General features: G+C 38.0%; 2 protein-coding genes across 3 annotated transcripts in view; both read right to left on the bottom strand.

The window, feature by feature from the left end:
- Positions 1–1,222: 1,222 nt before the first annotated feature.
- Positions 1,223–3,431, bottom strand: LOC107586461 (outer dense fiber protein 3-like protein 2). Its single transcript, XM_016273830.1, has 4 exons — positions 3,383–3,431; positions 2,879–2,989; positions 1,858–1,971; positions 1,223–1,701 (listed from the first exon to the last, which is right to left on the bottom strand). Exons 1-4 carry the CDS (start codon positions 3,429–3,431, stop codon positions 1,223–1,225), a joined length of 753 nt encoding a protein of 250 aa, XP_016129316.1.
- Positions 3,432–4,705: 1,274 nt separating this feature from the next.
- The window catches only part of LOC107586397 (C3 and PZP-like alpha-2-macroglobulin domain-containing protein 8), a 34,846-nt gene continuing 24,225 nt past the window's right edge, over positions 4,706–15,326 (bottom strand). For both annotated transcript variants that reach the window (XM_016273738.1, XM_016273739.1), the window contains exons 35-43: positions 14,606–14,853; positions 14,379–14,466; positions 12,566–12,640; positions 11,259–11,364; positions 10,111–10,221; positions 9,818–10,030; positions 7,997–8,071; positions 5,761–5,953; positions 4,706–5,617 (exon numbers count right to left, since the gene is read on the bottom strand). In XM_016273738.1, the coding sequence (XP_016129224.1) occupies position 5,617; positions 5,761–5,953; positions 7,997–8,071; positions 9,818–10,030; positions 10,111–10,221; positions 11,259–11,364; positions 12,566–12,640; positions 14,379–14,466; positions 14,606–14,853 (1,110 nt within the window). In that variant the 3' untranslated portion in view covers positions 4,706–5,616. The remainder of the gene's footprint in view (positions 5,618–5,760; positions 5,954–7,996; positions 8,072–9,817; positions 10,031–10,110; positions 10,222–11,258; positions 11,365–12,565; positions 12,641–14,378; positions 14,467–14,605; positions 14,854–15,326) is intronic.

Genomic DNA, 15,326 nt, shown 5'->3' with positions numbered 1-15,326 from the left:
CTATGAACTGCTTGCATCAGCTCCTACAACATTTCAATTGGATTTAAGTCCGGACTTTGACTCGGCCGTTCCAAAACATTAACTTTGTTCTTCTTGAACCATTCTTTGGTAGAACGTCTTGTGTGCTTGGGGTCATTGTCTTGCTGCACGACCCATTTTCTCTTGATATTCAGTTCTCGGACAGATGTCCTGAAATTTTCCTTTAGAATTTGCTGGTATAATTCAGAATTCATTGTTCCATTAATAATGGTTAGCTGCCCTGGACCAGCTGCAGCAAAACAGGTCCAAACCATGATACTACCACCACCATGTTTCACAGGTGAGATAAGGTTCTTATACTGGAATGCAGTGTTTTCTTTCTCCAAACATAACACTTATTTAAACCAAAAAGTTCTATTTTGGTCTCATCCATCCACAAAACATTTCTCCAATAGTCCTCTGGTTTGTCCACGTGATCAAATGAACTGCTAATCCTAGAGATTCACATACTTTTGCCACTCACAGATATGTAATATTGGATCATTTTCCTGAATAAATGACAACGTATACATTTTTGTCTCTTTTGGGTTATATTTATGCAGAAATATAAAATTCTAAAAGGTTCACAGATTTTCAAGCACCACTGTGTGTGTATATATATATATATATATATATTATTTTTTTTTGTTTGTTTGTTTGTTTTACCGGGGGAAATTTAAATAATTATAATACTTACAATAATTAATTATAATAATAATAATTCCATAATATAGAGCTTTATAAGAAAAACAAGACTATGGAAATCGGGTCTAAAATTTTTCACTGGCTAGAATTTTTTTTTTTGTAAATGTGAGCTCTGTAAAATTATTTTTATAATTTTTCCCCCAGTAATTCTGAGTCACTCGATAAGTCACTGAAATTTTTTAAATCTTAAAATGATGGTTATAGTTGACTCTTATGCTCACTTTTAGAATATTGAATTGACTACAAATAGTCCTTTGTAAGCATGATCTCCATCAAATTATTTTTAGACAATAAAAATACAATTATTTTTAAATGATTCTGAGCGACCAAAAACAGTAATAGAAATTCAGTGGTCGAATGGTGTGAGAATGCTGAATATTTCCATCTGAACATCAGAGTTCATTATAAGACAAATAGCAAACCATTGTAAACATGCAATTAAATTTTTCAAGCTAAAGACAGAAAATCTGTATGTAAAAACATACCCTTCAAAATACCACTAATCTACAATTAAAGGGGTCTCAAACTCTGAGTGCCTGATCCCTAAAGAGAAAGCAGGAGGTCTGGATTTGTGCACTGTCACTTTCTCTGGGTTATGACTTCCAGGACCTGGTACCACTGTGGACTCCGTTGCAGCAGCGTGTCTGCCCAGCATAGAGAACGCCGGCTGCCTCGGGAGGTAGACACTGGGATCTGTGCGCTTGTATCTACCAGGACCTGGAGTTTTAGATAAGTCCTCAGATGGACCCCCGGATTTGCATCTCCTAGAGATGCTGTAACTGGCACTGGATGCTTTGGTCAAAACATTGGAGCCCATGAGAGAAGGGAGGGTGTATTTGTTAGGGGCAGGTATGGTGTCCACGGAGCGATACTGTGTTCGATAGCCCATGGTGTGGGATGGCGGTTTGCGATGGATGCTGGACAGAGAGGCTTTCTCGGGACTGTATGCTCCTGGTCCAGGGGTGGAGAAGACTGATGCTGCAAATGTCAGATACAACAAGGGTTAGGAACTGTCAAACTCAGTCAACTCATTCCAGCTAAGTGTTTCCTGGTGGTTTCGACATGAAGTAGTTTGATCGACCAGTAAATAAGGAACTGTTTCAACAGAGTGCCACTTCGAAATAACCGATTTACCTTGACTTTCCATCCTGCCATGTATGGAATAGGCAGGGGTGCCATCTCTTCCAAAGCGAGTCAGTTTGTCATCGATATGATATTTAGGCCCTGGACTACAGTCAATGCTATGCACTGTACAATCAAAGCAGAATAAACAAAGCATTATATCACTCAGGAAAGAAACTCATACATCACAATACTTTTTAATATTGTTCAAGTAATATTCTAGTAAACTGTTTAACACACGTGAACTGCAGATATTTAATGTGTATTTACTTGTAGAGTTAAACAAGTTACATTGTAGGTTTCAAGCATCTTTTAATTTTATTTGATCATATGCAATGAATGATTAAATGTTAAGTAATCTGATCTAATATTTTAATAAACTTTTAAATGTTTGAGATTTTTTGTAGCTAATGGGAAGGCCTTGAACATACAAAATATCATAATTCCAAGGCTTACACTATACTGTACTATTGTGCAAAAAAAAAAAATTTAATAAAAATAAATTGTGCACCATTTGCTGAAGTATGTATTTAAATTTTGATATAATTTTAAAATCTTTTACCTTAAATATCTGGTTTAGAGTTCTATGGTTTTAGTTCAAAACAAAAAACTTTTACCTTTTTTATATAAATGTATATTGATCAATATTCAGTAGGAAGGAAAAATAAAGCAATATTAGACACACTTTGATGCCGAAAAAGTTAAAAAAAAAAAAAATAAATCCTTAAGGCAAAATTAAGCGGGGTTGTACCCTTTTCTGTAAAGTAACATGAAAATAATATTAATAAAAATATCACTTCTGATTTACTAGCCTATCAACACAGTAATGTTCAAGAATGGACATTTCCAGCAGTCTGTCTCCCTCTAGAGGTGACATTAGCAAAATACATACAAGGTTATGAATGATAAACTGTGTCAACATTGATGATTTGTACATTCCTGGCATAAAATGAGCTAGAATGAATCCAGCTGTTATTTTGGAGTTATTTCCCGCTGAGCTCATTTATTTTACTTCAAGTTAATATGAACTCACTGTTGTTAGTCATCCTGCCATGGAAGGAGTAGGCAGGACTTGTTGACTTGGTGAAATCATGGCCTACAAAGCTGATAGCCGGTGGAAGGATGTATCGACCAGGCCCTGGCCCTGTAAACAAGATTGAATAAACACAGCCGTCATACTGTAGTCATGCACACAAAACATATGCACAGCCCTACTTGTAATCAGAAATATGCTGTGATGCAGTTTTTGGCAGGCAGCTGTGACAGAATCTGTTAAGGAGATCCACACCCTGTAGATGCAGCCCAGCAGGAATGTGAGCTCATCGCAGTGGCGTGATGGGTTTTCCTGGAGTGGAGGACAGACAATGCCTTTGGCTATCTTCTCTGACACTACCAGGGGAATGCCATGCCATCAGCCCACAAATGTTTGAGGACCAATTTGATTCCGCACATACTGATACTTCCTCCAAACACAATTTTCTGACATTGAAGGTAAGACTGTTGTTTAGTACATAGTATATAGATTAAAACAGCTCACCTTTTTCTCTGGCAGCAATGACCGGACGCTTCCTCTCCGTGTCCCTCATAGTCAAGATCGCATTTGGGACCGGAGGTTTAACCCTTCTAGAAATGTATGTCCAGTCAAGATCTCTACCGTCTGATGATGTCAGAACTAAAGTGGAAAACTGAACACTTTTGGAGTAAATCTTCATTCATCCTGGTTGACTCAATTAGGGGCTGCCAGACCCATAAAATATACACATGCGTTTGAGAGACAGAAGCACAAAGGTGTTATCACTTGACTTCATGGTCATGTATATCCATCAGATAATTCCTCCTCTCGCTTCCCTTTCTCTTTAATACCTTTACTCTGTTCATCTGAGCAGAGATGGACCATCAAGCATGGGTCGCTAAGGAGACCAGCAGCTGGGGGCCCCCCTGCAAAGCTGCATAGAAAAGGCCCTCGACATTTGAGAAGATGGGAACTTCTGAAGGACATCTAAGTGAGTATGTACAGTATTCCTATCTATCCAACTGAAATGCATTGTAACAAACTCTGGGAGAGCTATTAAAATCACTGGAGGCATGATAGGTGAACATGTTCACCACTGCACTGACCATCAAACATTAACAATCCTAAGGTAACCTGAGCTGATGTCAACATAGGCAAACTCTCACAAGCTAGGGTCAATGTTTTGCCAGGACCTTCAAACAAGTGTCAGAGAGCTTTGAAGAAGCTCAAGCAGTTAACCAGGAACAATAGATTCTCTCAAAATAGTTTAAAAACAACTTTAACATAAATGTATGTACTTTTAGTACATACAGTATTATTGTGATTACATAAGATTGCTCTGCAATAATAAAGCACAAAGTATACTAAGGTTTTTTACAAATGCATTAGGGTGTGTGTACTGTGTGAGATGTAAAGTCAGAACTCTGAGTTCATAACTTGCAATTGTGAGAAAAATAGTAAGAATTGGGAGATGAAGAGCACTTTGACATACTACACATTCGACTGTATGCATATGCGAAGCGTTTGCGTCAGAACTGTAGTATACGGTCTTTACACATTGGAGAATCATCATCACAAACCAAATTCTCCGGTATAACTGATTGTGAGCAATGCTTCCTAGAAATTTCCACCCAAAATATACATAAGGTATTTTCAATATACATTTGGTATCCTAATTTTGCATATTATATGGAACAGACCAAATGCAAATTGCAATTCAAGCATAGCAAAACAGCTTTCACACATGATACAAATTGCATACAAAGTTTATTCTCATTTACTTTTTTCCAAACGTGTTATCACTGAAGGTTAAATTCATTTTAAGTGATTTTCCAAATTCACATAAGGCCATTTTGCAAATCTGCATTGATTTTAGGGGAATTTAAATACAGTAAATGTTAAATGGGACTTGAGAGTAAGAGACTCTTATTGGTACCTTAACACATCATTAAATTAAACCAAATTATTCAGTGAACTTGAATAATCACATTAGAGACATTCTGTTTAAAAGTGCAGATTTCATATGAGCCTGCCAATTTTCATTTAGCGTGGAGGCGTAGTCAAAATAGCTTATATTCTGTACAAATCATATTCCATTTTGTGTAACGGAGTTTGTTTTCTGTGATGCAAAGACTAATTTAGCATAGGGTGACTGGGAAAGAAGCTTATTTATCAGTTGCAGTGTCCTCTCCGATTAATAAGTCAGACGTCAAGAAGTAAAAATACCGGTAGTAGCTACACACCTTAACACACAATTTTGTGCGTTTTTTTCTGCTCTGGAAGTGCACGTTCCATCACAGCACATTTTAACGGGTTGTAAAACCACAACAGTAGATTGTGTTCAGAAAGAAGAGAGGATCTGACTGAGGAATTGAGAAAAAAAAAACAACCAAACAAAAAGGCACTAGCCACAAATAAATACCACAGATAGAAAACAAAAACAATAAAATATTAGATTTTTAGGTAAATTATACTTACAAACATAAATACTGGACTATTAAAACTAGATTACAAGAGGAATACAGGGAGACGTCATACCATCACTAAACTTAATGAGCTATGGAAATGAATTAAAAAAATAAAAGAAAGGAGAACTGATATAATCTCTCTTTCTGTACACACACACACACACTCAGAGCTGTCATTTCATTGCAACAGACTGGGTACCACTCTTTTTCCCAGCCCTTCTTACACACAAACATATTCACAGAGAATGTACAATGTGGAGCTCCCGCATTTGCTGCTGGTGGCCAGGGGTCTCTGTTGTAGAGGCGGCAGAGAAACAGACAAAAGATTGATGCTTATTATACACATAAGTGAAAAAGAAAATGTTTTACGAGGTCAAGACATTTTTTAGAAGAAATAGTCCTTTAAGTGACTGCGGTAAATGGGTTGTATCTCACCATCGCTCAGGTGAGTCCTTTGTGTCCACTGTGAGGATATGTCCACCCAGAAGTTGTGCGGTGTCTGCCGCCTCCTCTTCTTCTCCTATAGGCAATAACTTTTCCTCACTCTCTGGTGAAAAGCTGTCCGTGTCTGGGTCATACTCGTAAGAATAATAGGACACCTCAGCTACAGAGCCTGGCTCCTCCCCACCTATTAAATAAATCACATGCTGCAAAACTATTTGCCATCATCGACAAAAGCATTGTTTGATTTGTTTCAAAGACATTTAGATGTTTTTTCTGGAAATCAAGATAAGAAAACTTTTCTTTTTTTTCATTTGGGCTGTGGTGTCCCTCGAGTGTATGTTTTTGGCCCGTTTGACTTTTTATTAAAAACATGTTTGCGGAATTTAAGTAAGATTTTAGCAGTTGTTAATAATAAAAGTTGTTAAAAATAAAATGGTCTTTTAAATTAATATAGTTAGCAAATATATACATTGCCAGATTACATGACAAATAGAAAAATAATACATGTACAAAATGGCCTGAAGGGGGTGCTCCTTGCAAATATAAAGCAGCAACTCAAGCTGATTCTATTACTGTCATATGTTTCAATAGACCAAGTGTGTAAATGTATCTCTAATGTTAAGAATTCACAGCTTGGGTGTCTAAACTCATTTATCTTTCCACAGATAATGTTTGCAAGGCTTTAATGTAGAAATGTCCATAAATTAGAAAAAAAAAAAAAAGAGACAAATCCTAGTTTATGGGCTTTTGTTAACACAGCTGCTCAGCACCACTTAATCATCAATGATAATAAATGTCTTTCTTGCAGTTTGGAATTATACATGAAACTGAAGTCTACTTATTTTCCATATTATCCTTCAAAATCATTACATCACAATCATTACAACATTCATCCATATAAATAAAACTAATGTAATAGAAGAGTAGAATAAATGTATGTGTTTTTTTGTTGTTGTTCTTTTTGAGCTTAGGTCAGAATAAGACCTCACTGTAAATCAGAATTCTGATTGAATGTGTTTCAATCAGAAAACACAATTGAATGCGTTTCAAACACATTTGTGATCTAGGACTAAGCTGAATTTGTGTCAAGGAAATGCTCTCACAGATTTCCAAAACACATATTTCTGCTACACAGGTAAATGGTGTGAGTTTTCCAAACAGATTTACAAATGGCAAACCCAAGAGAGTCACCTCAATCATTAATAGGTCGCAAACAAACTTGGTAATTACCTCAAGCAAAAAAGAACTGCAAATTCTCGCAAACATTTAAACAGGAGGCTCCTAGGTTAAGTAAACTTTAAACAAATAAATAAATAAATAAAAGCGGGCCAAAACCATAACCTTGAGGAACCCCAATAACCACAGCCCTATAGACACATTTTCTCAGCCCAAACACAACACTAGGCAAGTCTTAACAGCTCTGCAAGAGACTGTCTAATCAGTCTGGGAGTTTTCCAGAGGACACAGACGCACATACCTACACACACACACCTAGATGAGAGTGCATGTGATATCATGAGCACTTCTAACTTGCTAATTTTGCTACTTAATGGGTTGTAATGTTTTTCCTTATCAAATTTTGCCCTGTTTTCCAATAAAATATCCAAACATCCTTAAAACCTGATACATTCTTGAAAAGCTCAATTCTGCGGAGATAAGACTGGGTTTTAGAAAAACGTATCTTGAATCAATTGTTAATTCATAGTTTTTTCATATATTACAAGGACTCCAATCAAATCAAGAATATGAGGGATATCTATTGTATTTATCTTTTATATTTGTTATCAGTCATACTGTCCACACTGAATTAAGTCAATGAAAATTGCTATTGTCATTGCTGGTAACTGTGTTTGCAAGAAAAGCATAATGAAGTATTAGTCAAAAAAAGAATAAGATACTACAGCATTGATTTCCAACCTGTTGCATTAAAATGTGTACTTATCAAATCCAGCCAACTTTTACTCACAGTTAATGGTGTTTGAACAGGCCAAGCCCTATACGGGAAGGTGTGAGGTGATCGACAGGAGGCTGGGATACTAATTATCTGAGCATTAATGTAGTCTGGACTGGTATGCAGGCCTGTGCATGCATAAGCTTCTACGCATGTAGCATCTGATCGCTGAACTCTTCAACACCTGCCCATGTGTGGCACATGCTCATACCTGCAGGGCACTGATCCAGATGTGTTCAAAGAAAAGAAGAAGAGAAGAAGAGGAGATGATGATACCTGCAGGAATGAGTAGAGGTTCCTGTTCTGGTTCTTCTCCTGTAGCACATTCTCGCTCTTCTACGGCCACCTCCACTGTAGGATGACAATGCACATATAAACATGTCAAATTAAAGTTCAATACAGTACTTTATTTAGGAAACAGATACAGTAGTTGCTCAGTGTTTCATATCTGGTTTCCAGATCCAAGTCTAATATCATTTGTTTGCACTTGTGATGCCAGATAGTCTGATATTTTGTTATCTATTACTTCAGACATTTCCACAATGTTTTCACTAAATATATGTAATTATATTAATGTATATGGATTTACAATACATGGCAATAAAAATCAACATTTAACCCATTTATATTCTTACTAAAACAATAGTGTCAGAAAAATACCATAGGCAATAATGTGATAGAAGCTTATTGGAAAATTCTTTAGTGATGCACAAAAGAATCACTGAAGGGTTGTGAATTGATCCCTTGAAACAAACTATTTGAACAGATTCACAAAATGAATGACACTATCCAGTAGCGACATTTTTGCTTCAGAATTTCTAGTAAGAGCACCAACGATCCTGGAATGAATCCAATGACACTTTAGATTCATAAATGTATCTTTATAAAACTTGATTCCAAAATTATTTTTTGGATTCAGTGATGCACAATAGAAATTGTTGAGTTTTGAACTAATTGTTTGAGACAATTTTAACTGATTTACAAAAATGAATCACACTGACCAACACACAGACACTAATGATTCTGAAATTAATCTTTAGGAAACTTGATGCAAAAATTTTAAATAAAAGAATAACAATCACAATATTCACAATGGTGCTTCAATTTAACCAGAAAAATCACTGTGGATATATAACTGTACCAGTAGACTAAAACCAAAACTGCTTGTAATTTAGGATCTATAACCTGCAAAAAAAATTATCATGCAGCCCTAAACATGCTACTGTTGTCTACCATATTGGCACTGATTTCCCACATAATCATTTTTGTGTCCCCCTCCCGATGGCGGTCCTCTGTAAAACAAGAAAGCCCCTTTGTTGTTGGTCCACTCGTTGGAAAGGAATGTGACAGGATTGTTCTAACCCTCTGCCTCCCCCTTTCTTTTCTCTGTCAAAAGGCCCCAGACAAAAGCGCTCTGTCATTTGGGGAGCCCTGTAATACACCATATACTGGTGTGTGTATGAGCATATGTATGTGTTTATATCATCTGCAACTGCAGCACCTGAACAGCTGTTCCTACCAAAGCAGGTACACGCACCTTAGTTTTTCTCGGTAGTGAAAACACGGGTTTGATTCTTCGTATTGGGCCTGTCTGGACACGGATAATTGCAAAGTATTGAAAACACTTTGATTCTCTTTGATGTGCAAGTGGATGAGGCTTTAATCTCGCCTGTGATATGAACAAACAAGCAACCGGATGTCAAGTGGCAAGGTACGAATCTCAGCAACAGACCAAATTGAACCTATGGAAGCTCTGATCCACATTACAGTGATCTAGGTTGGAGATTTGTTTGGCTGAAACATTTGCGGTCTTCCCCGCATGTCCATGCCTGTGCGTATCCAAAAGTCCTGCGCATTAACCTCTTAAAAGGAAGGAAAAAACATGTCTCTAATTATGCAACAAGCATGACTTCATCTTAAAGTGTCTAGGGAGGGTAGCACCTGGTTCAAGGTCACATGGCATAAATCTTGGTGAAAACGAGTTTCGTAATGAAATGGTACAGGTTTACAAAGCTTGGGTCCTTAAGTTGCGTAAAAAAAAAAAAAAAAGAGGAGAGGATTTATTCCATAAATTTGCATGGAGGTCGCAGAACTTACTCTGTGGACAGTGGCTGAAGGGCATCTGCTCGATCTGTGTGCCGTTCCTGCAGGCGGACACCTCCATCTGGCACTGGTTTTGGTAGATTTGGCCATCAGAACCACACACGGGCTCGCCATCATAGCCACAGTCACGATAACACGTACATCGCTCGTAGTGTTCCTCCTCCGGACAATCAAAAATGTTGTTGCACTGGCTGCCTTGCACAAAGCCTGGAGGGGAAGAGTGAAAGAGTCATTAAATATGAAGTATTTGATATTAGAAGTAGACATAATAGAAGACAAAGATGTACCCATCCAGTGATTGCTGGAGCTTTCCACTTCATTGCATGTGGTGCCATCACATAGTTCTCGTGCTAGTGGACTGCTCTCGCTCACGTTGTAGAAACGTGTGGCTTCAAATGCTGTATACACATACACACAAAGGCGATAAAAAAATTGCCTTGTGCAAAATTCATGTCATTCAAAAGACAGAGAGACTGAATATAACTAAAAGTAATAACTTGCTGATATTTCAGTAATGAAAAGTGAGTGAGGGAGCCATTTAGTTTATCCATTTATGAAGCACTTTTCTGATTCATTAAAAATAATTGTTTGTAAGATTAATTTAGCCACAAACTGAATTTACACTGGTACACCACCTGTTTGTTGTTGCGTGTAATCTGTAATCTCAACAGAAAAACGAGTTGTCCATGTATTTTTTTTATTGGATTTTTCAAATAAAAGAACTGGTTATGAATAATGCTGCCTTTAAGTGCACCAGGGAAGCTTGTACCAAAGAGTTATTACAATGTCACGTTCAGAAGTTGGAGAAGTCTGAAAAATAACACTGAAGTAGCCTAAACAAAACAAAAAGTGGTTTCCCGTTGACCCAAATAACTACATCTGAATTCATAATGATGAAAATAATTGCTATCACTTGTACATTGTATCTAAGCAAAAATATTGTTTTTGTAAACAGTAAAAGGAGAGTGACTAACTTTACACTTATTGTAGGCCAACGTTGCGCCTTTAAAATTAGTGAAATGCAGCATGTATAATTAAAATAATAACTTTGCAAAATCATTCTTTACCAATCACAACAAACTTACTTTCCGATATGATTCAAACTCACCCTCTGGACATTGATATCTCGCATGTAATCTAAAATTCAGAGTTTCTCCCAGTGTAAATACGGCTGTTCAGTCATTCATGGGCTCGGAACTCGTAATTACGATATTTCTGACTCTTGTGTCTCTCAAACTTACAAAGCATCCATGGTTTTACTGTCTTGCAAAATAATACCCTGTTATTCTTTGAAATACCATGGTATCATAGTACTGAATGATTACCATATTCATATACCATAGTACCATGGTATTACCATCTAAACAAATACCACTTCTATACTATGGTGCCACCCCGATACTCTTTTGTTTGGAGTGGGATGGTCCAAACTCACCTGGTTCATAATAGTCATAGACTTTCACTGGCACTGGAGCTGTTTTGCCCACAATATACTCCCTCATGGCATTGAAGACCACACAGGTCATACACTGACTGGGGATCTGTGGAAAAGACAATACCACAGCAGACTTTACAATGATAAATCCTTAAAGGGGTCATATGATGCTTTTTTAAAGATCATTATTTTGTGTATTTGGTGTAACCGAATATGTTGACATGCTTTAATGTTCAAAAAACACTTTATTTTTCAAATACTGTACATTATTGTAGGTCATCTATGCCCCGCCTCTCTCAAACGCTTAGTTTTCTACAAAGTCCCTCCTTCCGACAAGCGCAGTCTGCTCTGATTGGCCAGCTGACCCAGTGCATTGTGATTGGCCGAACACCGCAAGCACTCGTCGGAAATGTAACGTCCCTTACCATAATCGCGAGATTCATCTTTCAAAATAAATGTAAAGACAGAGCCCGAAAGGGGAACAGAGTCGCGTGACAGACACAGTGATGAAGTTGGTATGTGTTAGCAGTACACAAGCCACGGTTAAGACAGCTGAATCCACTGTGATGTGACTCTGTCTCTCTCTCTCTCTCACATATGCGCCCGCGAGCACAGACACACACACACACACACACACACACACGATGCACAAAACTCCGCATTTGAACAGTCAATAACAAACTTAAACTAATAACAAAACAGTAGCTGATTCAGAAGCGCCAGATTGTCATAGCAAAGTCAGAATTACCTCCTCTCCTAGGTTCACGAAACGGTCGTCCATAAAATGCATTGCTGTTCTGTTGTAGGTAATCTTAAAGATTCCTAAATGCATCTACTTTCGGAAGGCCAAATAAAGTGCTTTTGCTTTCGCCTAGAAACACACAGCGTCTCCCTGACATGGCTGCTTCAACACTAACTGCGGTTACTGAAACCATGCCTTCTTTCTTTGCGTGCACATTTGGGCGGCATTATGCTAATATTTCCACATAGTGAGGTAGATATGTGGGGGCGTGTTAGAACGAGCCGTTTTAGAGGGGCTTGGCAGAGTCTTAACTTTGATAAAGAGACTTTTGAGACTTTAGTCTTTGCAACTTCAGGGATCTTATCTATGCACAATCAGCTTGTAACACTCCAAAGAGAAAGGAAAACTTGAAATCACATCATATGACCCCTTTAATATGCTCCCCTGACAAAACACCTGAAGTTATACGAGACTTTAACCTCAAGTATTTTAACATACAGCTCTCATGTTATGCAAAAGTGCTGCTAGAGCTACACAAAGCTGTAGTTATGTGACTTTAACTCACCTCGTCAAAGTAGAAGAGAACCTTTCGTCCGTCTACTTCATACCTCTTCAGCCCCACTCGTTTATCCAACAACAGCTGGGAACAAAATGATTACAAAGAAGGATTATTTAGCACAGTAAACAATGCTAACTTAAATGCTAAAGCTAATATGTCATTTAATAAATGGTTTTATCTTATAGTACATTTCTTACAAGCACAATACACATGTAAACCATTCTTTGAATGTGGCTAACAGGTAAGTTTCAGGTATAAACCAAGATTTTTCATTCTTAAAAATAAACTAGCATTTAGCTAGCTCTGTTAAAGGGAGAAACTCGAGTTAAAGAGAAAAACTTCACTTTCTATGTAAGTAACAGTTATAATTTATAAGTAAACCACGTCAACCAAAAATCTGACTTTAAGGCAGGAATTCCTCAATCTTTATACTGTATATTTGACTTCTTAAACTTGCTAGCTGTCATGCTAACAATTCAACCAGACTGCCAATGCACAATATCACTGCACATTTGCAAAAAGTTGGAACTCCTCATGTCGTACACTCAGTATGTGAGTATCTGTACAGCGCTGCCTTCCACAAGCTGTTTAAAGATGTCATATTTAGTCAGGGCTGTTTAACATCCTAACATCCTTCATCCTATGTGTGTGTGAGTGAGAAAAGAGAAAGGAGGCGAGCGCTCGGACACAGTTTATGAGGGGCCCAGTGTGAGCTGGCGCCACAAAGACACATTCGAACATAAACACACACAAATATACACAGTATGACTGCAGCCCCAAATAAATGACCAAGAGTGATTTGATTTGTCCAAAGGCCACAGCAGGGAACACAATTTCAGAAAAAGTTGTGCTTGTTAGCGTTGCCAAAATAAAAAGTCTAAAAAAGGAAACATGTTGCCTTAGGGACCAAAGATCGTTGTCGTAATTAGACATTTATAGACAAATACATAAATATCACTGTTGACTTCACTGTTCATTGTAAAAAAAATATTGATTTTCACTGTGGAATATATGAGAAGCAAACAATCTTCCAAGCATGTCCTCCCTCTTACTATAAATTAAAACAATGAGACATGACGGTGTAAGCAATCTCGCTTCCCATAGCGAAACGAGGAATGTGAACAGCCTGGATCGTGTAATAAACATGGAGCCAGCCAGAGGTGGCTGTGTAAAGCCAGCTCATTACTGGCTAATGACGCTAATGAGACACGTTCCACCGCGGTGAGCTTCGGAGTTGGTTCACGTTATACAGCTCCCGAGGTAGTGTCGGTTTACTAGCGTGGAGGACATGAGGCCTGGGACCTATAACATGACTAATGAGGGACAATCAGCTGACTGGGGACAGCAAAGGTGACTTAACCAACCTCTATTTACCCACATACCCCCAGCTAGAGGGAGAGGTGGGGCTGATTGACCCCCCTGAGCATTTCCTGTTCCAGGCCGCTGCTCTGGACATTATGGCCCTTTCATATATAATTTCTTGTTTTTATTTTATTTGACACAATCCAAATAAGAACGACTGTTAAGTGTTCTGTGTGTGTTTATGTTTATGTGTTCGTGAGAGAGAGAAAGAAACTGGTAAATTCCATGCCATACTGCCTCCTTTGAGATGGCCTCCAGATGTAAAAACTGTTCATCTGCCAAGAGGACACATGCAGAAAAGGAGAAAAGGAAAGAGCGAGACAGAGATGCACTGTCCTATTACAGAGACACCTTGTCAATCTCGTGCCTACTTTGAATAATGTGAAATGTGAATGTGACAAATGATTGGAAGTTCTAGGAGAGATATTACACACAAAAAAAAAAAAAGAAATCTCACTCTTTCCAAACTCTCGATATCTGCACGGAAGCCAGACAAAAGTGGGACTTCTAGAACAGCCATATTGGATGAACCAACATGCAGCCACCTGAGGAGGAACAGGCGGAGTTAGAGCATAAACAACACCTCTAAAATCAAAACTCAATCTAAGGTTATTTATTCATATCAAACTAGATCAAGTGAAATAGACCTCAAAATGCATCAAATCCTTTTGTCGATGCTGTTACCTGGTGCAAACCTCCAAAGTTACACGGTAGTCCAGGTGGTCTTGGTGGGCCGCGGGGTCCTCGTCGTCTACAGGAGCTCTTCGCTTGCGACTCAGCTCTGATCGGTTATCAGCACGAGAACGGGAGCGAGGAGACATGTGTCTTGAGGACGGCTGGATGTGATGTTCCTGTCTGGGTTCCTTGAGATCGACTTTAAGCTGAAAGGCTGGCTTAGCCACTGGATCAGGCACATTGTAGGATACATCAATCTGAGGATGGAGACAAGGATATGATCGATACCATTAGGTCAGAGCACTATGGTTTCATCTGGCACCCCATTTCTATTCAAAGAAATGTTAAAGAATGGACTTTTTTCCATTTAATTGCCTAACCAGGAGTAAATCGTTCCACTGGTGACCTAAAAATGTCCTTATTTAATTTATGTCCTTAATACAAATCATGCTAATTACATGCCAAAATGTAATATTTAGTGTAAGGGATTTTGTTCAAAATGATTTATTTGCGCACAGATGCAAGATTCTTAAAACTTGCATTGCTTCCTCTAAACAACCTGAGAACAGAACGTTCTAGGTCAAGGTGCTGACGTGGTTCTGCTTATTTTTGTGGCCCAGAATGAAAGACATTTTACCAAAAAAAAAAAAAATACAAATTATTAGACCATCCTATCTAGGGGGTAGATTACAGGAGAAAGAACATACCCCTGGCATACAATTGCTTAAGT

Source organism: Sinocyclocheilus grahami, unplaced genomic scaffold, assembly GCF_001515645.1.
Source record: "Sinocyclocheilus grahami isolate Dianchi unplaced genomic scaffold, SAMN03320097.WGS_v1.1 scaffold81.1, whole genome shotgun sequence".
Lineage (NCBI taxonomy): Eukaryota > Metazoa > Chordata > Actinopteri > Cypriniformes > Cyprinidae > Sinocyclocheilus > Sinocyclocheilus grahami.
Note: the sequence above shows the minus strand (reverse complement) of the source record. Positions and strands in the feature narration are given on the sequence as shown.